The sequence below is a fragment of the Acipenser ruthenus genome, chromosome 1 (genome assembly GCF_902713425.1).
Source record: "Acipenser ruthenus chromosome 1, fAciRut3.2 maternal haplotype, whole genome shotgun sequence".
NCBI lineage: Eukaryota > Metazoa > Chordata > Actinopteri > Acipenseriformes > Acipenseridae > Acipenser > Acipenser ruthenus.
Genome location: NC_081189.1, coordinates 38,261,318 through 38,285,940, shown reverse-complemented (window position 1 = coordinate 38,285,940; position 24,623 = coordinate 38,261,318). Strand labels below are relative to the sequence as shown.

General features: G+C 37.2%; 1 protein-coding gene across 1 annotated transcript in view; it reads left to right on the top strand.

Moving 5' to 3' along the window:
* LOC131737226 (NAD(P) transhydrogenase, mitochondrial) overlaps nt 1-22,850 on the top strand; it is a 54,451-nt gene extending 31,601 nt beyond the window's left edge. Inside the window, exons 19-23 of the mRNA XM_059024790.1 lie at nt 2,150-2,309; nt 8,382-8,463; nt 19,070-19,188; nt 19,340-19,455; nt 20,603-22,850. Of these exons, the coding sequence (XP_058880773.1) occupies nt 2,150-2,309; nt 8,382-8,463; nt 19,070-19,188; nt 19,340-19,455; nt 20,603-20,749 (624 nt within the window). The 3' untranslated portion in view covers nt 20,750-22,850. The remainder of the gene's footprint in view (nt 1-2,149; nt 2,310-8,381; nt 8,464-19,069; nt 19,189-19,339; nt 19,456-20,602) is intronic.
* The last annotated feature ends 1,773 nt before the right edge of the window (nt 22,851-24,623 follow it).

The window sequence follows — 24,623 nt, the reverse complement described above, 5'->3', positions numbered from 1 at the left end:
AAAATGACTGCCACGGGTCTTCTAGTGTTAAACTGGCATTTAATATCTGTATTAAATGCATTAACAATATGTGCCATTCCATTTAGTTGGTGTTTGTTTTAAGTTCTACATTTACTGAGTGAGTATCATAACAATAAGATTATAAACCTTAAAAGTCAGCTTTTGGTTAGTGATCCAATCAAAGAGTCCCTTATGAATAATTTAGAATTTTGTGGAACTCCTTTCTCAATTTAATGAGCTCTCTTCAGATAGTGTTTTTGAGATGGTTTTAAAATCAAAATCTACCACCTGTTCTTTTAGACCCAATTCCAACACCTATTCTCAAATCAAACTTTTCAGCTTTGTGCTCTCTGGTAACTCGCATTATTAATGAATCACTTTGTTCTGGCATGGTACCTTTTGCATTTAAATGTGCTGTAATCTCTCCCCTTTTGAAAAAGCATAATTTAGACCCCAGATTGCCCTGTAACTACAGACCTGTTTCCAATTTACCTTACTTGTCTAAGATTTTGGAACAAGCTGTTGTTTATCAGTTACAAAATCTTTTACTTAACAACAATGTATATGATGTTTTCCAGTCTGGTTTTAGATCCTTGCACAGCATGGAGACAGCTCTTATTAGGGTAGTCAATGATCTACTCATGAATGCTGACTCAGGTTCTGTTTCCAGTCTTGTCTTGTTAGACCTTAGCGCTGCTTTTGATACCATTGATCACACGATTCTCTTGAGTAGACTGGAGAAAGTTATAGGAGTAACAGGCTCTGCACTCAGCTGGTTTAAATCCTAACTGGTAGAGAGCAGTACGTAAAAATTGGCCAATGTTCATCATCAAAATTTACAGTTGCAAGGATCCGCAGGGATCTGTTCTGGGGCCGATTTTGTTCTGTAGTTACATGCTTCCATTGGAACAGATTTTTCGTAAATATGGCATAAAATGACACTGTTATGCGGACGACACCCAGGTTCACATGCACACTTCTCCAGACTTGGAGTTATCAGTATCTTGTCTTACATTTTGTCTATCATCAAGAATCGGATGCAACTAAATTTTAAGTTGAATCCGGACAAGACTGAGGTAATGCTGGTCGGCTCCTCACATCAATTAAATAAATGTGGAAATTTTAAACTGCTTGTAGACGGACTTGAGACCCAGTCTAGCACTAGTCTAAAGAATCTTGGCATTATTTTTGACCCAAACTTGGCTTTTGATGAGCATATTCGTAATATTACTAAAGTTTCCTTTTACCATCAACGTAATTTTGCGCCTATTCGCTCCTGTCTTACTCAGGCAGATGCAGAAAAGCTGATTCATGACTTTGTTTTTTCTCATATAGACTATTGTAATGCTTTGCTTGCTGGTGTCTCTAAAACCAAATTCACTGATCATATTACTCCAGTCTTAGCCACGCTGCATTGGCTCCCAGTGGAGTTCAGAGTAAAATTTAAAATCCTATTGCTGATTTTTAAGGCTCTGCATGGGTTAGCGCCAAGCTATATCTGCGAGCTTCTGGTACCATATACCCCAATGCGCAGTCTTCAATCCTGTTATTCCGGTCTACTTAAGGTACCAATAACTAAGCGGCGATCTTTCAGGGACAGAGCCTTTTCATGTCTAGTCCCAAGGCTGTGGAACGACCTCCTGAAGGTCAGAAGGGATAGTGACTCTGTAACCACTTTTAAATCTAAGTTGAAAACACATTTTTTTTCAATGGCTTTTATTGTATAAACAAATTGTTATGTTTTTTTTTTTTTTTTATTGTTCAGCGCTTTGAGATGCACATGAAAGGTGCTATATAAAATAAAAATTATTATATTACTATACTTTATTGGAAGGAATACCAACTTCATATTTCTCACACATATTTTGTTCTAGTTCTATTTAATATTTAATGATTCAATCTGCATTATGATCTAAAACAAATATATTTTTCCGTATGTGCCTATAGCTATGACAGGAGGGAAAGTTGTCATTTCCCCCCTCCACAAGAGGCAAATCCTGTAACTAAAGTTCCAACACAGATCAATAATTACCTGTGCTGCAACATTCACTCTGAGACCAGCAACTGAGATGCCTGCTGGTGTGCATGCTGGTTCAGGAGAGATTGCAGGACGCTTTATAAACTGCTCTCCTCTTGTTTTAACCCACAGGCTATGAACCGCTCTCTGGCTAATGTAATTCTTGGTGGCTACGGTACCTCTTCCACTGGCACTGGCAAGCCCATGGAAATCACTGGAACTCACACAGAGATCAATCTGGATCAAACTGTTGAGATGATCAAAGAGGCCAACAGCATCATCATCACTCCAGGTATTTCAGCGGCCTCAAATTGTGTTTAGGTTCAGAAAATAGAACACACTTGAATATTGTGTATATTGTTTTCCTCTGACCAGGTATAGAAAAGACTGCAGTAAAACCTGTATTTTTGGCCAACTATACTAAATTGCTACCTGTTAACAGCTAGTAAATTATATACATGTAACCATAGATGTTCTGCCCCTTTGGTGACTGGTTAATTCAGGCACTGTGTGTGCAAATCATGGTGCGTTTATGAATTCTGGAACTACAGTCAACAGATGGTTTTCACAAGAATATGAGGGAAAGGGTTCACAATATACGTTTGGCATAAAGTTGAGGGGCTTAGGTAGCCATATATCTATCAGTCATCTTTCCTAGACCTATAGGTATGCACTCTTAATCCAAGCCGCTGTATGCTTTGGGGTTAGTGTAGATAAGATGACTTCACCCAAAATATCAGACCGGTAAAACATTCTAAAAACAAATTATGTATCTATGCCTGATTTATTATTATTATTATTATTATTATTATTAATTTTTTTTTTTTTTTTTAGTACAATATACTGAAATGTTTTTATTAGTTATCTTTGGGTAGTCTTTATGTAAAGTTACTTGGTGCTGAAAGTGGGTGCTTCTTAAATCAGGATGGAAACGAAAGCATTCCCTGAAGGACCAATCATTAAGACCAGCAGCAGGATATAACCTGTAATTATTGGAAAATCCTCACAAGCTGTACTAAATCAAATGAAATGGGATGTTTTGAATTGGATATTTGTAAGAATATGCATGTTTAGGTTCCTGGAAGTTGTTGGTTTTTTTTTTAGTATTTCAAATGGTAACCCAGACAAGAGAAATACAGATGTTTTTGTTGATTATTCTTGGGGGATTACAACTTGCTGTTGTGGACATTTAAAAAATCTTTGAATTTTTTTTAACCCCTGTGCATCAAGCATATTTAGAAGTCTTTTAAATTAGCATTGCAAGTTAAATGCATATTTTATGGCTATTTTAGCATTTCAAACAAAACCAGTATGTAATTGGGTGCATGATGTGCACCTATTTATTCTTGTTTCTTTGTATTTTATTTATTTAGTTGTATGTATGTATGTATTTTTATTTAGTAACAGTTAGTTACAGCTCACATAAGAAAAGTAAATTGATACAAGAATTTCTCACAGCTTGCAAGATCACAGCATTTTTTTTTATTTTTTATTATAACTCTGGAAACCATGGTAAATGTGGGCAAAATCCTTTGCTCATGTGGGCACTAATTCATGAAATGGTATTCCCACTGTAGTCATGAAGTGTGTCCTAAAATCGTTCTGTTATACTTTGCCCATTGGACAAAGGTTTTCTTGTGTGGTTGTTGTCTTTTTTTGTTTCTGTCACTGTTTGTTCTGTTGCTAGAAAAAACACTCTTGGTAGATTTCTAGAGAGCTATGCAAGTTTCTGAACACTTTTTAATTGTAGAAGTCTAGCATATACACACAAACATTTAAAAATGCGTACCTCTAACCCTCAAACCAAAACTATATACTCATGTGCATATCCCTTTAATTCACAAACCCTCAGTCACACACACAGTAACCAATGTACTTACCGTAAATGAATGCAATTATATTATTACTAATTTACAGTGCTTTTGTCTACAGTAGGAGCCCAGTAAAACGGCAGAAGCAGGAAGGTAAAGCACTGACACCAGGCACTGCAGATTAAAGTAAATGAAAGACGCGGCGGCGCCGTTTTTATTAACAAATAACAAAAATAAAAGGTTTGAACAAAAAACACTTGCTCACAGAGCAAAACAAAACACTCAAACTAAACAAAATCACGAACACAAAAATACAAACTGAATAGGTCAGGCTGGGCTATCGCCTTCACTGTTCCTATACGTTTTGCTGTTTAGCTTCATTTTTCTCTCGTTCCTCTCTGTCCGCTCCTCTCATAGTACACCCACCACGAGCTGGAGAGCTGCAGGCTTTTTATACCGTGGCCGAGGGGTTTAACTGCCTAGTAATTAGTCTATTACCCCTCGGCCACAATCTGCACGAGTTTTTCAATTACTGTGGATGGGGTTTCCCATCCACACTACTAACCAAAATAAAAACACATTCGGCTACGCCGTCATATTTATAAACAAAACATACGGCGCTTCGCCGACAAATCTAAATAATAAATACATAAACAAACAAAAAACCTGCGGCGTTTCGTCCTTCATATTAAAACGCTAAATCATAACGATGATAATAATAATAATAATAATAATACAAAATAACATGGGGGCGGAGGGGGAAACCCGTTCTAAAAAAAAATAAACAAGTCAATGTACAGGGCACCTCGCCCTGTTACATATGGGTATTAGTTTATTAATTGGTAGATTAATCCGTGCACATTTTTAATAAAAGTAATGATTTTATAGTGGCTGTCCTGGGGCCCGTTTCACAAAAGCGTTTAAACGTCGGGTCTCTGTCATTGCCATTGAAGACGAGGAGGAGCTTGAGGGTAATGAACTGCTAATAAGCGACAGCGACGAAAGTGACTCTCAGGATTAATAAATAATAATAATAGAAAACGTAACTTAAGGTAGGCCTACATGTAATGTATATTTGTGTAATGCAGTTATTACGTTATTAAAAGTTTTGATAATTCTAAGTATGGTGAAAGTAGGCCAGATACAAACCATTTGGTATATTTTAAAGTGTGTTGTTGTATTAACAATGTACAAGTTTGAGATTAAACAATACATTCTTAATGGTTTCTTTATTTAAAAACATTTTAGAAGTATTATTATTATTATTATTATTATTATTATTATTATTATTATTATTATTATTATTGTGCTGTAAGTGTAGCCTACACGCCTGTGTTCTGATAGCTACAGGACTCTTAGTTGATTTAACTGCTTTTGTTTTTGTTATTATTAACAATGGTAGATCTAATTCAGTTTTTAAATACAAATTTGTACATCTGCTTGTTCATTTTCCAGTGTTTTGCATACCGTATCCTTGTTAACCAGTGCATATAAAAAGCATATACTTGAGGGTGTACAATACAATGTAATTGTTTTATAAAACAAAACTTACTTAGCACTGACACACAACCTTTTAGCAAAGTTGCTGGAATGTTGTTTAAATTGAGTTATGATGTTGCTACAAGGTTGTGTGTTAACGGCTTCTCAATGACCGCATGAAGCATGTGAAGCTAGTGAGCTAATATAAACACCGGTCTCCAGTACGCTCCAGGTCTGCTGGCAAATATTGTAAATAAACGCCAAATCAAGCGTAGAACCTGACGATTATTGTCTTATGTGCTCGTTGTGATATATTGTATCCCTATGCTTCTGCTCATCCAGTTGAACATCAATCCAGGTTTGTCCACAAGTTGAGTGCACTGTTACAGTGGCTCACTAGTGACTTTGTTTTTGTGCTGACTTCGTTAGACATCCTAGATTGCTGTAGCCATATCACCTTTTCTGTACTGAACAAAAGACAGTTCCAGCAGTATACTTTTTTTTTTTTTTTTGGTTAATTGACAGCTACCGGTAAGCCACAGATACCATTCATAATTTGAATGCTGGAAGTGGCAGGTATATCCTTTCCCTTCCTGTGTCAGTTTGGGTATTTGTGGTGTATATCTCCCATTTTTTTCGAGGATAGTTCTTCTGAAAATTGATTCGTAACCAAATCGACTACAATGCCTCCATTGTCTTAGACATTTTTTTATTTGAAACAAGCAGTTTGAAATATTACTTCGAAGTTCTCAATGTAATTCTCAATAATGGTCTATAATAAGCAATATCGTGCGAAATTTCAGCTATTCTTACACCCTTACCCTAGGATATTGGACCCAATTGGACAGTTGCAAAACCAGGGCAGATCTTTGACTTCCCATTGGTTAAACTCCCAGTTATGTCCCACCTCTGCTCACTCATGATTGGATACCTGCATAACAGGGGGCAGATCTTTGGCTCTCCAATTGGTTAAACCTGCTAAAGACCTTCACCTGTTTATGTCCCACCTCTCTTTATTTTTATATACAAAAATATAATTCTGCACGATTTTAAATTGTAAAAAAAAAAAAAAAAAAAATCTGCGATCAACTCTTTAACAGATTAATCGGACCGATTTTTAATCAACTAATCAGAGCAGCCCTAATCTCTCTCTCTCTCTCTCTCTCTCTCTCTCTCTCTCTCTCTGTGTGTGTGTGTGTATGTATGTATGTATGTATGTATGTATTGTCAAGAATTCTCGCAATGTACTCTTTTTATTTATGTATATGCTCTGAGCACACTCTTAAACTCAGGGGAGACGTTCAGGAGGACATTAAGATGTTTAAAACTCCTGTAGTGGATTGTTCGTGCACTGGGCTTGCAACGTATCCAGATGACTTTTTAATAATAAAGAAAATCACACAGACTCATTTAATTTGAAGTTAACGAATCAGAGCAGTAGTAGTGCTCTTTTTGGTTTATTAAATGCTTATGTTAAAAATGGGATTGGTTGGTTTGGCAGACCACCATAAATCCCAAGTAAAAAGCAGTCTGGGCGATCCAGTGCTTTACAGGTTTAACAGCATTAGTACTTCAATACAGTAATACGAATATGGTCATCATATATTTAGCTCTTAGGCTATAAAATGCAAAAAGCTAAAAACGCCCACCGCTAAATTCTAGAACATTCAATATATATCACTCTCTTAAGACTAAAACATTATTTCTATACCTTATAGCAATGCATCAATATAAAAGAGATATTTAATTCAAATATATGCTTACCTTCCAGTATATGGAAGTGTAGTTTAGGATATATTGAAAAATAAGAACTGTCTTCAAAAGGCAAACACTTGTGAATACCACCAAACAGCAATCTGTTTTTCAGAGATCTTCAGAGCATGGATCACATCAGCTTGTAGTTAGCAAGTTGAGCGATACTTGACTGGGGTTTTACTTTGGTTTTTATAAGATTTTTCCCTCCATTGAATACTTAATGTCCCAAGTGAATCTAATCATCACTCGGCCTTGACATTTCTTATCTTTAAGTTAATGATACATTCTAGAAGGATCTGTTCAACTCCTTTTTCAAAACTGATTGAATATAACTTCTTGCCAAAAAACATTGAAACAGGATTTCATCGCTCTCTTTTTCCAACTCCTTTTTCTAAAAAGTGAGGTGGACCAAAGTTCACAGAATCCTTGCTATAATATAATACAAGTATATGTGTATATACGAGAGTTGTTTTTAATATGTAACACCAGCTCTATTTGATTATATTAAGCTGGGTCAAAAAAGATATGTCCCTCCTAGCCGCATATTATGTTACCTTTTCAGTGTGTTGTGAATGTATCGGTTCAACTTCATAAACAAATGTGTGTTAACAAAGTATTTGACAAAGACTGCCTTTGAATAAACATACAGTGGTCAGTTCAGTTAGTTTCATTTAAATTTTAAACTATAATGAACTATAATGAAGTATAATAGTCTTATTTAAGTGTGCCATTCTCGGACTATGCCTGACCTCTCTCTGTTTCTAAAAGTTGCCTGCTCAAGCAGGATTCAGACACCCTGTTTTCTTAACAAGACTATTGTTTTGATTAATATGAAACACCATTGTAAGCACTTCTCCAAATTTATCGCATGAAATCAGTTTTCTACCCAACGAAAGTCGCTACTTATTTGATAAAAACTGTGACTGGACACAACTCCCCTAATTCGTGGAATGCTCCCTTCTGTGACGAGGTTTTGTTATCATAGAAAGACCTTGGTTTCAAAATTGCAGGCTACAAGTAAATCTCACTTTGACTGCCAAAAAGGATCTTCCATATCTAGCACCACTCTGCTTGCAAGTGGATAAGGGCAAGGCTATTTTTCTGTAGATTTATTGTCTGGTAATTTGTCTGTTGAGGGAGGTTGACCAGAGTGCATCAAACCCTCTGTTTTTAGGGACAACATTGACAAATTAGCTATATCTGTGTCATGATGTGTTAGTGTTGTACATTAAATCTGCTTGCTCTTTGGCAATCTGAATCTTATAAAAAGATGTGCTCCTTTTGTATAAACCTTACCATGTTTAATCTGCTTGTTTCAGGTTATGGTCTGTGTGCAGCAAAAGCTCAGTACCCCATCGCTGAATTGGTAAAGATGCTCCAAGAACAGGGCAAGAAAGTCCGGTATGTCGCACTTAGTTGTATGAAATGTATACTTTTCAACAAGCACAATTTTTTGTTATGTGCAACAGCAGTGTATTGACAGCAAAAAATGAAACATGATCCAAAGCAGCAGATGATCAGATGGTAATGGCTCTTACCCTTTGACTGATCTAGTCTATATATATATATATATATATATATATATGTGTGTGTGTGTGTTAAGGGCGAAAAAGACTCGCCCAAATTAATGGCATGGACGAACCAGATTCGCCCAGCATCGATTCTGAAGCGTTGGACGAAACTAGACTCGCCTGAGCTAGTCCCGAAATTCAGTGAAAACTGTTGTAAAAAACGGGTTTCGTCCAGTCATCTTTTTCAAGTTATGGGCCAATCTAGATTCGCTCGATTGGACGCGGGCGAGTGCCGAAACAAAGTGGTAACTTTGGGATTCGCCCAGAAGCCCTTGGCAAAACTAGATTGGCCTGGGCAAAACTAGACTCGCCAGACCACCGGGTTTCTCCCTTAACGTATATATTTATGGACGGGAACTAGAACTGGTCCTGAACTTGGGCAGTTCCTGAGCTGTGGTAAGAAGAACGTGAATATTTGCAAAAGGAGTGATTGCAAACCTCATATAAATTACACTCCAAGCCTTCCCTTTGCTCCTGTGTCTGTCAGCCACCAACACACAAGTACCTGCTTGCATACTGTTTCGTAAAATAAAAATATTGTCGGTAAAACCTATTCATGAGGGGAATTAGTTCCTGACCTCCTGTACAAAATCTCTACTTGCAGTGACAATTACTGAAAACACATTTGGATCGGCCTAATAGGGCTAATTTACAAACTGTGGCCATTTGCTGTGGAGTGGGCAATTTGCCTGTTAGTTTCCCATGGTGGAAAATATCTTTTAGTATTATTCACTTAGAGGGCCATTTTATAAATGTATTTATCATTAGTCAGACTCGTGTGCTGCATAAATACAGCAATGCCATGACTAGCTCTGTATGGAGTCACTATGTAAATGTTTGATTTAATTCTGAGCACCACTTACTTGTTGGTGGTCATTGCTATAAAAATATTTCACAGAGATGCATGTTCATTGAAGGAGGTCTTGTCGCAAAGTAAACTAGTTTTCCCAAAATGTAAGTGCCGATTTTTAGCACTTAAAAAAAATAAATAAAAAAAAATTTACAGAGTGAATAATTTTTTACTAACTCTCATTTTAAACCCTATCCTTGCATTTAATGCAACAAATGATGACGTGTTGATATGATGAGGTGATATTCATGTGCAGCTTGATTTTAGGGAAACACATTTCTGAATCAGCAGTGTTTTCGGTTTAAACTCTTGCAAATGTATATTCTTCCAATATAACACGTGTGTGTATGTGTGTGTGTGTGTGTATGTATATATATATATATATATATATATATATATATATATATATATATATATATATATATATATATATATATACACATCATACAGTACTGTGCAAAAGTTTTAGGCAAGTGTGAAAAAATGCTGTAAAGTAAGAATGCTTTCAAAAATAGACATGTTAATAGATTATATTTATCAATTAACTAAATGCAAAGTGAGTGAACAGAAGAAAAATCTAAATCAAATCCATATTTGGTGTGACCACCCTTTGCCTTCAAAACAGCATCAATTCTTCTAGGTACACTTGCACAAAGTCAGGGATTTTGTAGGCATATAGTCAGGTGTATAATTAAACATTTATACCAAGCAGGTGCTAATGATCATCAATTCAATATGTAGGTTGAAACACAATCATTAACTGAAACAGAAACAGCTGTGTAGGAGGAATAAAACTGGGTGAGGAACAGCCAAACTCAGCTAACAAGGTGAGGTTGCTGAAGACAGTTTACTGTCAAAAGTCATACACCATGGCAAGACTGAGCACAGCAACAAGACACAAGGTAGTTATACTGCATCAGCAAGGTCTCTCCCAGGCAGAAATTTCAAGGCAGACAGGGGTTTCCAGATGTGCTGTCCAAGCTGTTTTGAAGAAGCACAAAGAAACGGGCAACGGTGAGGACCGTAGACGCAGTGGTCGGCCAAGGAAACTTACTGCAGCAGATGAAAGACACATCATGCTTAGTTCCCTTCGCAATCGGAAGATGTCCAGCAGTGCCATCAGCTCAGAATTGGCAGAAAACAGTGGGACCCTGGTACACCCATCTACTGTCCGGAGAAGTCTGGTCAGAAGTGGCCTTCATGGAAGACTTGCGGCCAAAAAGCCATACCTCCGACGTGGAAACAAGGCCAAGCGACTCAACTATGCACGAAAACACAGGAACTGGGGTGCAGAAAAATGGCAGCAGGTGCTCTGGACTGATGAGTCAAAATTTGAAATATTTGGCTGTAGCAGAAGGCAGTTTGTTCGCCGAAGGGCTGGAGAGCGGTACACGAATGAGCGTCTGCAGGCAACAGTGAAGCATGGTGGAGGTTCCTTGCAAGTTTGGGGCTGCATTTCTGCAAATGGAGTTGGGGATTTGGTCAGAATTAATGGTCTCCTCAATGCTGAGAAGTACAGTGCCTTGCGAAAGTATTCGGCCCCCTTGAACTTTGCGACCTTTTGCCACATTTCAGGCTTCAAACATAAAGATATGAAACAGTAATTTTTTGTGAAGAATCAACAACAAGTGGGACACAATCATGAAGTGGAACGAAATTTATTGGATATTTCAAACTTTTTTAACAAATAAAAAACTGAAAAATTGGGCGTGCAAAATTATTCAGCCCCTTTACTTTCAGTGCAGCAAACTCTCTCCAGAAGTTCAGTGAGGATCTCTGAATGATCCAATGTTGACCTAAATGACTAATGATGATAAATAGAATCCACCTGTGTGTAATCAAGTCTCCGTATAAATGCACCTGCACTGTGATAGTCTCAGAGGTCCGTTTAAAGCGCAGAGAGCATCATGAAGAACAAGGAACACACCAGGCAGGTCCAAGATACTGTTGTGGAGAAGTTTAAAGCCGGATTTGGATACAAAAAGATTTCCCAAGCTTTAAACATCCCAAGGAGCACTGTGCAAGCGATAATATTGAAATGGAAGGAGTATCAGACCACTGCAAATCTACCAAGACTTGGCCGTCCCTCTAAACTTTCAGCTCATACAAGGAGAAGACTGATCAGAGATGCAGCCAAGAGGCCCATGATCACTCTGGATGAACTGCAGAGATCTACAGCTGAGGTGGGAGACTCTGTCCATAGGACAACAATCAGTCGTATACTGCACAAATCTGGCCTTTATGGAAGAGTGGCAAGAAGAAAGCCATTTCTTAAAGATATCCATAAAAAGTGTCGTTTACAGTTTGCCACAAGCCACCTGGGAGACACACCAAACATGTGGAAGAAGGTGCTCTGGTCGGATGAAACCAAAATCGAACTTTTTGGCAACAATGCAAAACGTTATGTTTGGCGTAAAAGCAACACAACTCATCACCCTGAACACACCATCCCCACTGTCAAACATGGTGGTGGCAGCATCATGGTTTGGGCCTGCTTTTCTTCAGCAGGGACAGGGAAGATGGTTAAAATTGATGGGAAGATGGATGGAGCCAAATACAGGACCATTCTGGAAGAAAACCTGATGGAGTCTGCAAAAGACCTGAGACTGGGACGGAGATTTGTCTTCCAACAAGACAATGATCCAAAACATAAAGCAAAATCTACAATGGAATGGTTCACAAATAAACATATCCAGGTGTTAGAATGGCCAAGTCAAAGTCCAGACCTGAATCCAATCGAGAATCTGTGGAAAGAACTGAAAACTGCTGTTCACAAATGCTCTCCATCCAACCTCACTGAGCTCGAGCTGTTTTGCAAGGAGGAATGGGCAAAAATTTCAGTCTCTCGATGTGCAAAACTGATAGAGACATACCCCAAGCGACTTACAGCTGTAATCGCAGCAAAAGGTGGCGCTACAAAGTATTAACTTAAGGGGGCTGAATAATTTTGCACGCCCAATTTTTCAGTTTTTTATTTGTTAAAGTTTGAAATATCCAATAAATTTCGTTCCACTTCATGATTGTGTCCCACTTGTTGTTGATTCTTCACAAAAAATCACAGTTTCATATCTTTATGTTTGAAGCCTGAAATGTGGCAAAAGGTCGCAAAGTTCAAGGGGGCCGAATACTTTCGCAAGGCACTGTACAGGCAGATACTTCTATGATCTATCATGAAATACCATCAGGGAGGCATCTGATTGGCCCCAAATTTATTCTGCAGCATGACAACGACCCCAAACATACAGCGAAAGTCATTAAGAACTATCTTCAGCGTAAAGAAGAACAAGGAGTCCTGGAAGTGATGGTATGGCCCCCACAGAGCCCTGATCTCAACATCATCGAGTCTGTCTGGGATTACATGAAGAGAGAGAAGCAACTGAGGCTGCCTAAATCCACAGAAGAACTGTGGTTAGTTCTCCAAGATGTTTGGGCCAACCTACCTGCCGAGTTCCTTCAAAAAGTGTGTGCAAGTGTACCTAGAAGAATTGATGCTGTTTTGAAGGCAAAGGGTGGTCACACCAAATATTGATTTGATGTAGATTTTTCTTCTGTTCACTCACTTTGCATTTTGTTAATTGATAAATATAAACTATTAACATGTCTATTTTTGAAAGCATTCTTACTTTACAGCATTTTTTCACACCTGCCTAAAACTTTTGCACAGTATTATATATATATATATATATATATATATATATATATATATATATATATATATATATATATATATATATATATATATTTATACATATATATATATATATATATATATATATATATATAGTAACACAGCAGGGGTTAATCCTCCCTGCATGAAAAACATGTGCAAATGCACATTGGTGTAATTTAATTGTTTTTGTTTAATTGTTTAATTTAATTTGTTAATTGTTTTATTGTTAATTATCCCCTGCACCTGGGTAGTAATTGTAAATTAGGACCAGGTGCAGGGTATATAGGAGGTGCAGTCAGTCTGCACAGGGCTGCTGTGTAGAAGGAGACAGGTGATGTGTTCTGTCTCCAAGCAGTCAACTGAAGAAGTAAGTGTTAAACTCTGTGGTTTATTTTTGGTGTATGCCAGGTAAATGGCTTAGCCGTCCTGCAAGCTAGTCAGGGACCAGCATAATGTGGAGCAGAGGTTCCCAAACTTTTGATTGCCGCGTACCCCCTTCCAGACCTATCAACTGTCTGCGTACCCCTAGCATACAGATTTATATTTTCATGTTGTTTTTAATATATGCTTTCTTAATACACAGATTTATACACAATAATATACTTACAATATAAATGACTATAATAATATAATTACGGCTTCTGATTTTAGGGTTTAACCGATAAAACACCCCTGATACTACAAAAAAAAAAATAATAATCTGTGTATAATGAACACCAGAAAAACCCTGGGAATATACTCAATTCACATAACTCAAAAACCTAATTCATAAAAAACAAAAACAAACTACCTTTCCCTAACTTGTATTGATTAGTTCTGAATACTTTCTCGACTGGAGGCTTGTTCGCGGGATTTAAAGCTATATTACAGTTAAGATACGTAGGATTTAAAACAGAATTGCAAATTGTGGCGAAATGTAAAAAAAAATGCCTAAACACAAAAAACCCAGAAGAATGTGTCCGTGACCACAGGGATTTCGTTGTGGAAGACAACAAAGGAAAGAAGGTACAAAGTGTGGTACTGTACAGTTACTACTTTGTGACAGAAAAAAAACAAGCATTTTGTAAAGTACAGTAACAGAAAACAATAATTTCATACAGTACATAAAAATCGAAAACTCTGAAAAAAATGATTTACATAAAAATCGAAAATAGCTCATAATAAGCACCAAAAAAATGTAATTAATACAAAACTAAAAACATACGTCATAAATATAATACATTTAATTCGCGTTGTACAGTTATTGGTGGTGAGAGTTCTGTACGTCACTGTCCCTGTGTATCCTTGTTCTCATTGTTACCTCTTGGAGGTTTGCAATAAACGAGCACACCACAGCGTTGATCCCAAGTGTCCCGCTGCTGCGAGATTGTTTTGCACGGCTCTCTGTTTGTTTCTCCATTTCATGGCAGAAATTAAAATGAATTTCCAATGCGTTTTAAAGTTTTGTGTGAATATGACAAGTCTTATGAAAATGCCAAAAAAAAAAAACAAAAAAAAAAACAGAAATGTTCGCCATTACACAATTTGTCACGCGTACCCCCTAAACACGTCTCGCGTACCCCTGGGGGTACGCGTACCACAGTTTGGGAACCTCTGATGTGGAGTAAGCGCTCCGAAGGAGCTAGGTGTTTTGTTATGTTTTTGTTTTTGTGATTATTAAAAATAGCATAACAGCGCTTTGAATCCTCAGTTTCTTGTGTCTGGGTCTATTTTTAAAGGGGCAAAAGAAACCGAGTGGGTGCGGTTCGTTTACAATATTTTATATATATATATATATATATATATATATATATATATATATATATATATATATAATATAAATTGGCTGCAATGTTTTGGCTTCCGATTTCAGTTCATAAATTACTTTTACTTTTTTTTTTCTTAAGTATTTCTAGTGATTTGATGGGTAACCTGATTCTCCTTGGATTAGAGCTGTTTGCTGGCTTTTGAATTCTCTGTCTCTGTCTCTGTCTCTTGTGTGTATATATAAAACAATAAGAAACGGAAAACATCTGTGTAGCAGAATATTTCATACAGCTGTTTGCATATAATGCTTGTAACTAATGCAGTCATTATTCAATTCCTTTTGACCTAAAGAAATAATTTTACTTGCAAGAAAGTCTAGTAATTCCTAAGAGATGGAATAATTAACACTACTTGAATTTACCATTAATTCAACTGTCAGGTTATATATAATGTGTAGGGCCCTGCGAAAATTCACAGGAGAATTAAAACGACTGGACTAACCTGCAATTCAGTCCTAAACCTCCAGATGGCCGTGTAGCCACTCCAGCTAAACTGATCTAAAGAATAATTAAGGAATCAACACATTACATTCTGGATAATTAGAAAATACCCCCTAATTATGGCCATTCTAGAAAGTGATGCGTTTTAAGTAAAAGCTTACCACCTTTGAGAGATTGCATGCAGCAATATCCACCTGGTGTCTCAACACTTCCCTGATTGCAATGCATGGTAAGGGACTAGTGGACCGTATACAGTGGTTTGAAAGCCGTAACATTAGTATTCAAACACATATAATAAAGTTGTAGAATTATTAAATATATACTGAGCACTGGCATAAGAGTTGCACAGCACAGATGCCAATATTAACAGGGTGTTAAAACTTTCCACAAAGTTTATGTAAAATTGACGAGCTGCTACAACCCTGATCAATGCAGAATAAAACCATGTTTTATTCAACCAGCTCAAGTTTCTGAAGCAGTAAGGATTTTTGATCCACAACAAGTTTGCAGTATGGATAAAGAAACCCTCCCATTAGATTCTATTCCATGGTTTGATGCTTACTGTAAATTAAACATGGAAGGGTATTGGCTATATGCAAAAATAAATGGCAGTGGAATTTCTTTCACTGAATTTGAGAAATGCAGAATAACCGTTTCCCAATTTAGCAAGAAAGGCTAAAAGATATTCGTCAGTTGTTACCAATTCAGTGGATGCTGAAAGAAGTGTTTCTTCATATGCCCTTTCACAGAGCAACGTGAATCCGTGAAAGACGACCGGCTTAACCAACTGACAATGCTTAAATTAAACAGCAAAATATAATGCACAAGAACTGAGAATAAAACAAAACCAATAAAAACAAAACAAATAATAAAAAAACACAGCTAATATATGGTCTTGTGCAGTTTTATAGCCAATCAGCTTCTTCCCCAGTTGACTGACATGCTGTCAGACAGTAACATGCTTTGACCCAGAAGACACTGCTGGGGTGAAATGACCAAGGAAGTAAAGCAGGAACAGACTTTCTGGAAGACACAGCAAGCACATTGAGAACCTACTTTAACTTGCTGTAGTACCAGATGTCTCTTTAAATATGTTTGCTGTAACATTTTTTTTTTCCCCCTCTGGCCTAAATGAGCCATCATATTTACTTAAATTTAGTATTCGATATTCTGTATGTTTACCATAGCATTTCTATTGCAACATTAGGTATGGGTTTGTGCAGTGCAAAATTAGTAATTGCTACATAAAAAGGTCTGGGACTAGATCGTTTTTAAAAACTTGAATCTGTAGAAACTAGGAATTAAATTACTTGGTGGGAATTTGACAATTAATTATAATTGAATGAGTTTCTTTTCCCAACTATTGTACCCTGTAAACTACACACATGCGTGCCCATCTAATTAATAACATATCCCATGTCCAGTTGTCAATGTATGCTTGCTTTTATGTGGAAGTTCTCCAATTAACCTGTATAATGGTAAGCAGCCACTCGCATTGGATTCTTTCCCCTAATGGGAAATGGTAAACTGCAGAGGGTCACAAGTCTCCTTGCTTTACGGCTTACTACTAAAGTGCTTTAAACCATTTGTGTGTGTGTGTTTCTCTCTCAACGAAAGGAATCTGTGATGTGTAGTAATTGTAGTGTTTTCATCGCAAAGTGGAGATCCCGTTGTGTTCATTGAGTGCAGCTGTTGGCACCCTGTCTTCAGTAGTTTCTGAGCTCCTCAGAACTCTGTGTGCACACAATCCAGATGTAGTAACTGGGTCAGGGCCAGGCTGGATACAGAGCTAGTCTTCAATTTGCTGCTGCTGTCGTATGCCAAGAAAGATATCATTGGGCATTTTGCATTTATTTATTTTTTTCACCTCCTCCTCCTTTTTTCAGCTTTTGTGATTCACAATTAAGTCAGAGGGTCAAGAGTGCCGAAATGTCAGGGGAGCTTAAGTCCCTTTTAGCTATAAAACACCAGGTCTGTCATCGGTGCAGAAGCAAAGGCTGGGCGAGACATTTTCCTGACTTACAACATCTGCAGACAATTAACTGAGTCACAGAAGGGAAATGCACGTGTGGAAAAGCATCTTCCTGCTGGTTTTGTTATTGAATTCCCCAACCTGCTAAGCAGTAATGGAACTATAACACACTCAATAGATCAAACCGCAGGTCCCCCATTGTCCAAGACTTTACTGTCATAAGAGTCAACTGCCAGTAGCTATTGTACATTTCTCCCTGTATTTGATCCAAACTAATTAGATAGATTTAATTGACACTGGGGAAACGAATAGTTTTAGTGGACACATTTGCTGATTTTCACCTCAGGAGTCTCTGGTTCATATTTGGACCAGGTGACAAAGGAAATTTAGATTTGCAATTCTGGGTTCTTTCCCTTGTGGACGATGTTTCCCATTGTAAAAGTGCCACACAAATATTTAAACCATTGCCTCTGTTCAGAGAATGGAGCCTGAACCACTACTTTTAACATTTGGCTTAATGTTTTGAAAATTTGCATAGAGAAGACTTCACTGTGGCTTCCTGAGCAAACCAAAGGCTTAAAAAAAAAAACTTTTTATCTATCTCTATCTCTCTATCTATCTATCTATGTGCCTCTCTTTTTAATTGTCAGCTATGCATTTCCGTAAGAATGAACAGGCTTGTGAATGAAAGCATCCTGTCAGCAGGGTGTGGAGTGAACTGACAGTGAATCTGTCCTGGCACACACTCTGAGGACTATGTCTGCATCTGGAGGCACAAGCTTCCTAAATTGCTGGCATTGGGGAATGAGGTTCATTCTTAATAACTTCTTGATTTGTTCAAAAAATATGATTTAACTTGTTTGCCCTTGATGCTTCTATTTTCTAACCCCACCGACAACAACCACAGATTGGCTGGCTTAGGATATGCCTGCTTTCTGCACTGCAGCACGGACCTGCTTGTGTCTTTTTATTACTTGAAATGATCCAGTATTCCACTGGGTGGGGATGGAGACAGACTCTGCCTTAACATAACCTACAGCCTGAAGATAGTAATAATACAACATTGTTGGGCAAGGAATGAGGGAAGACTAGAACCACAGGCAGTTCCTCCCTTTACCAAGCCAAAAGTATGTGGTGGGAGACATAAGAGGATATTGGGGCCTTAGATGGCCTTGTGGAGAGTTAATGTAGTTTCATAACAGACACTCGGATTCTCTTTGGGTATTTAGGCGTTCCTGCCACATTTAAACCACGTGAAAGAACATTCTAGGAAGGTACTTTCGTGAGGCTTGGATCACACTCGCATCGAGGAAATGGGAGTTGGTTCGTCATGTTTCAGTAATGCTTGGCTCTCTTTCAAGTACGAAATGTAACCATTAACCCATTGGGTAATGGTTACATTTCTCTTTCAGGGCAGCAGGGTTATGATGATAACCTGACAGTTTTCAGTTTACTTAGAAAGGTTATTTGTCCAGTACCACATACAGCATGTAGACGAAGGAACTTGGGATCTTTCTTGTATACAAATGAAAAGACTAGTGCAAGCAACATTTCAAAAGCGTGTGCCATTTCTAAACTCTGCTGTTTCTTATTCAGTGCATGGGGCAGATCCTGTCACTCTAATCCACATTTGCCCTTTGAGTACTTACTTAAGCAGGAGGCTGGAGACCTGTACAAACTCTCCCGCTATCTTTGTAGGTTTGGGATCCACCCAGTAGCCGGCCGAATGCCTGGTCAGCTGAATGTGCTGCTGGCTGAAGCTGGAGTTCCTTATGACATAGTGCTGGAAATGGATGAAATCAATGAAGACTTCCCAGGTATATCTGCCGTCATGAGCCTAGTTAAACATAAAGACTGTGTTCCAGGCTGTGTACTATTGTGCATAAGGTTTACTATATTTCTTATCTTTTTCTTAGCAAGGGGTAGAATATTTTGCTAAAAGTGGCATGTTTTATTCTTGACATTTAGAAACTGACCTGGTTATGGTTATTGGTGCAAATGATACTGTGAACTCAGCGGCCCAAGAGGACCCGAACTCCATCATTGCTGGAATGCCGGTTCTGGAAGTCTGGAAGTCGAAACAGGTGAGTAAAATATGAGGGCTCTCAGCTACTTGCATAATTTCTGTTAAGACAGCAGTCGGATAAATCAGGTTGCAAAGCATACCTGAAGGAGGTCCTAAAGCAGAAATGATAAGAATTTTAAAGAAAGTGCTTCTCTCTCTCTCTCTCTCTCTCTCTCTCTCTCTCTCTCTCTCTCTCTCTCTCTCTCTCTCTCTCTCTCTCTCTCTCTCTCTCTCTCTCTCTCTCTCTCTCTCTCTCTCTCTCTCTCTCTCTCTCTCTCTCTCTCTCTCTCTCTTGCCCTAAGTGAAAGCCAAAAGCATATATTTTCCTCAATGGGAAATGTAATAATTTTCAAACCTTATTATTTGGTAAGTTGTTCTCCTATATGAAACTCCTTATACTCAATGAACTATGTTGTTGGGGGGTGGGGCAGGGAAATTTTAATATGATGCAAATGGGATAAATCGGTTGTACTATTTAGAAATGCTACCTTAGGTAAGTTATCGGAAGTTCTTTATTGTATCCAAGTGGATTAAATATCTACCAAAAGAAACTGCTAGTATCGCTAACAAGGGTACCATGTGTTCTGAAGTAGATTTGACTTAAGTAAACCGGTTTTCTCTCCATGGGGTATGTATCAATACAGCTGTATTTTAAATATAACAAACTATATGTCTTCAAAGCAATGAAAAGCAACGGTTAAATGAAAGTCATACTGGATGTATTAAATGGGTAGAAAAAGCAAAGAAATTAGAAACCTAAGTGGTGGTTCCGTTCCCAGGAAATGAAGGGCAACTCCTGCTGACCTCAAAACTCTTAGAAACCTTACGCAAATGATCATAGGTAAAAGGTAAAAGCTGGTGTAACAATCTGTTTACCGTCTACATTTTATGATTAACGTACTGATCCAAAAGCTGTTCTGGGTTGACTTGAGGAGACTGGAACTTTCTGTTTAACAGGTCACGGATGAGCAACTGACATTTATCAATTTGCTCACAGATGGCCCGTCGAGAACTGCCAAAAGAAACAAAAACTACCAGAACACATTTTAGTCCCTGAACAACCAGATTAAAGTAAAAATGTAACAAATTTAAAGTGATGAAAACCTGTGTACCACACTGAGCATTCAACCTTTCCTCTGGGTTTTGACGTTTCTTGCTGTCTACAGATCATTATAATGAAGAGGTCCCTGGGAGTAGGCTATGCAGCTGTGGACAATCCTATCTTCTACAAGCCCAACGCTGCAATGCTGCTGGGTGACGCCAAGAAGACCTGCGATGCTCTGCAGTCAAAAGTCCGGGAGTCGTATCAGTGAAGAGGCAGATAAACGGTCTGCAGCAAACAGCAGACAAATCTCCTAATTACTGAAAATATACAATACAGACAGATCTTGTAATCAAAGGATGGGTCCCCACAAAGGATGGGTCCACACATTATGTTGGTGTCTTCCCAATAGCTTTTATTATTAGTAGTAGATGAAATGAAATGAAATGACGGACTGTCCAATTTTAGTATAATGTGTGCAGTTTCCAGTGTTTTTTTAAATTGGAATATAAGATTTTTCACAAACTGAAACTCCATATTTCTTCTTAAGGTTGAAAATGATTCAAGAACATTTTATATTATTTAATCCCCCAGTAAAATATTTTTTTGAAATAGATTTCTGGACAGATGACTTGCTTCTGTAGTGTAAGGGATTCCAACGGAAATATTGAATAATTCTAGAGCTTGGTCTATTTTCAAATGTTGTAGGTTTTAGTCTCCAAATCACCATAATGTATTATATGTAATCAGAATACAAGGGGATTTGATTTTTATTTTTTTTACCAAAAAAAAAAAAAAATCACTATTTTTCCTGATTTAATTGTTATTATAAAGAAAACTCAAGATTGCTGGTTTATATATATATATATATATATATATATATATATATATATATATATATATATATATATATATATATATATATATATATATATATATATATGTAGTAAACAGAGGAAGGGTACTGCAGCTTTAGATACTTTTGTAGTTTGCACCCGACAGATGGATGGTTTCGTCAGGAAACCTTTGTATTGTTTTCAGTATTGCGTTACTTAACAGCAGGATGAATTTTAAAATTAAGTTGGTGAAACAGGCATACAGTAAGCAAAAAAATTCTACACAGTACGATTATATATCAATTAAGAAGGCTCCATAAAAGTGAATGTAAAATTCGGTAGTTTCTAACACATGGAAATATTTACTGATTGTCTTTTTAAAAAAAAAATTATTGCATCTTCTCTTACAAGCTTAAGTGATACACTGGTACCAGTAGCCACATACCCCAGTACTGTAGTGTTTTTCCTGCTAGTATTAGCTTAAAAATAAATAAATAAATAAATAATTAAACTGGTGCAGCTTAGAAACCAGTCCAGTAGTGAAGCATATAAATATTGTAACAATTATTTAGTATTAGATATACAGCTTAATGGCCATTGTATCAAATATTAGTAACTCAGCACTTCAATTGCAAAGCATTGTTACCAATTCAACACTTAAATTGTAAACAGCTTTTATTTCTTTTGTAACTTCTGTTTGTTTCCAGTATTGTCGGCACAATCGGATGTACCTTTTAACTCATGCTTAAAAATAGCTTTATAAAAAATACAATTAGTCTTGTAATTTGGGAATTCCTCTTGGGGAATTAAATGTTAAACTTCTAGGTCATCTGTAAACTGACAGCATCTTGACTTTATTTATATAACTACCTTAATGTGATTTTATGCACAAGGACTTGATGTCATGTATTACATTCAAGTACAGTTAGAAACATTGCCATCACAACTTCCCTACCTCCAAATCTGGTTACCAGACCAACTCGCACTAACTCCTACAGATTTTGTGCATACACTTGCTTGACTTGAAACAGAATAGGATATTTCTGCTTGTGTAGAACACAAAATGCTACTTATTGGGATGTCAAGGGTGCCAGAGAGCTATTATTTACTTTCAGAAACGGAGTGGCTGTGTGTTGGTTAAAAAGTGTCCTATTTTTGTGCACCATTGCAAAAAAAGTTTGGGAACAGTTGACGGCGTAGTTTACAAAGTATTTTAAAAAGTTGCCCCATCAATTCCAGTAATGGGAAGGGTCCATAACTAAAAGGAACAATGAATTACTTAGGTAGGTGTAGTATTTAGGTCTTACTGGCTGCAGTCAGTTTTCTAGTATTTTCTTTTCTTCATTTTCTGTGTCCGTTTTATTTAGACTGTAAATTCTTTTAATACCAGCTCTGTAAACATTTCGGAAGAAGAAAAAAAAAAAAGGCATTAAAATGATGAATTCAGCATGCTGTGGAGAGTGTTGAACTGATATTAATCTTCAGGCTGTGTTGTATCATGGAACATCACAAACCTAATAAATGACCTGACAAGAACTCTTGCCTATTTTCATTTTTTTAACAATAGGGGTGATTTCAAGAAGTCATGCCTTTTATTTTACAAAGCCACTTTATCTTTCACCTGGCGAACCTGGTTTTGAACCCGGCCCAGAATGAAAAGACCAAAAGCCTGTTTGGTATTGCTTAGTATTTAGAGCAGAGGATTGGAAGTCTTTACGCTGCTTTATCACAAGATGACTATTCTTGTGCAGCCCCATCCAGGTATTAAACTTTCCACTGGGTGTAGAACACCTTTGCATACCATGAGCCCAGTTTTAAGTAGTGTTTTGGTGAATTGGTGACTATGAATGTGTTGAAATGGTGCAGAAGGACTTGCTGTGGTCTCTCCAACACTGTTCAAAGGTTTGTTATACAGTAGTCTCTGGCTAAGAGAGCACCCCTTGGGAAGCAAGTGAAGTGTTCTCTTAGACAAGAATTGACCACCAGACACCAATATGAATCAATAAATATGTATTACTTGTCATGACGCACGTGCATCAACATATGAAATAAGCTGAATAAGAGAAAAGCAATAGGCAAGTCTATGTTAATAAACTATAATAATAATACAGTAACAAACCAACTAATGTTAATAAACTATCAAAATAAATGAACACAGCATCCCTACACACGTTAAATGCAGCAGCAGCTCTAGATGTACAGGAGCAATATTTAAGACAAGCAGAACATTATTTAACAGAATGGGGAAACACAAATTGCTTGGCGACTTGTGTCTGATTCAAGTTTTTTTCAAGAGCTCGAACAATTTCCAACGTTTTGTAGCAAGAGAAACAGCGGTGCATTTTACCGTTTGTTTACATGCCATTTTGTAGTGATGAAGTGCACTTGTGGAAATCGGAATACAAAACGAGGCAATGATATGATCGCGATTCTTGAAAGATTGAATAAACCAATCGGTGTGCATCAAGACACTCGTGATGACAAGTCATTTTTTTAAAAGACTGAATAAACCATTTTAATGTTTGAGTTATCTGGTTACAAAAAGTACTGTATCCGTTGTGAACAATCCCTGTCGGTGCCAAGAAGGGGTTTTTAAGTGAAGTTCCTGTTCCTTTAGCTGGAGCATTTACAATGGGAAAAATCAGTTTCACCACAAGGGCATTTTCATAGGCGAAGTGCAGTGGAGTACAGTGGAGACTACTGTACTACTAAACTATGTACCGGATTGATAAAGGTGTTTTAAAATGATTTGTAGCTAACAAAATAATGGCATAAATAGTACCTGGTGTGCACTTAACTGCATATTTGAGATCTATACAACACATTTAAAAGGTATTTATTTTAAAACCTGATATGTGGTATTACACTAGGTTAAATAAATCTTTGTTGGCAAGCCGTGTAGTACCAAATGAAAATGCATATTTTCTGTAACATGTTTTTCTTTTAAAACTGCAAAATTGAGACACGTGCAGGATTTATGGAGTTACAGTATTTTGTGGCTAAAAACTTTTTTACTTTGACAGAAAAATAGTGTAATGTCACTTGGAATTTTCATTTTTGGACTTCAGTGTTCCTACTTTTGTATCAACAGCAGTTATATTTCTTCCACTAAAAATTGTGGATTCTTTCTGCTACTGTACATTTCGTGGGGTATTGATTGTGGAAAGGATATGTTCTGCAACTATTTTTGTTATCCTTAAGATGGGATTCCTTCCAGACATAACATTAATGTTGAGGCTGCAGCATAACATGACCTGTGCTGGTTGTCCTAAAATTGTTATTATTTAAACAGCGTGGATTAATTGATAT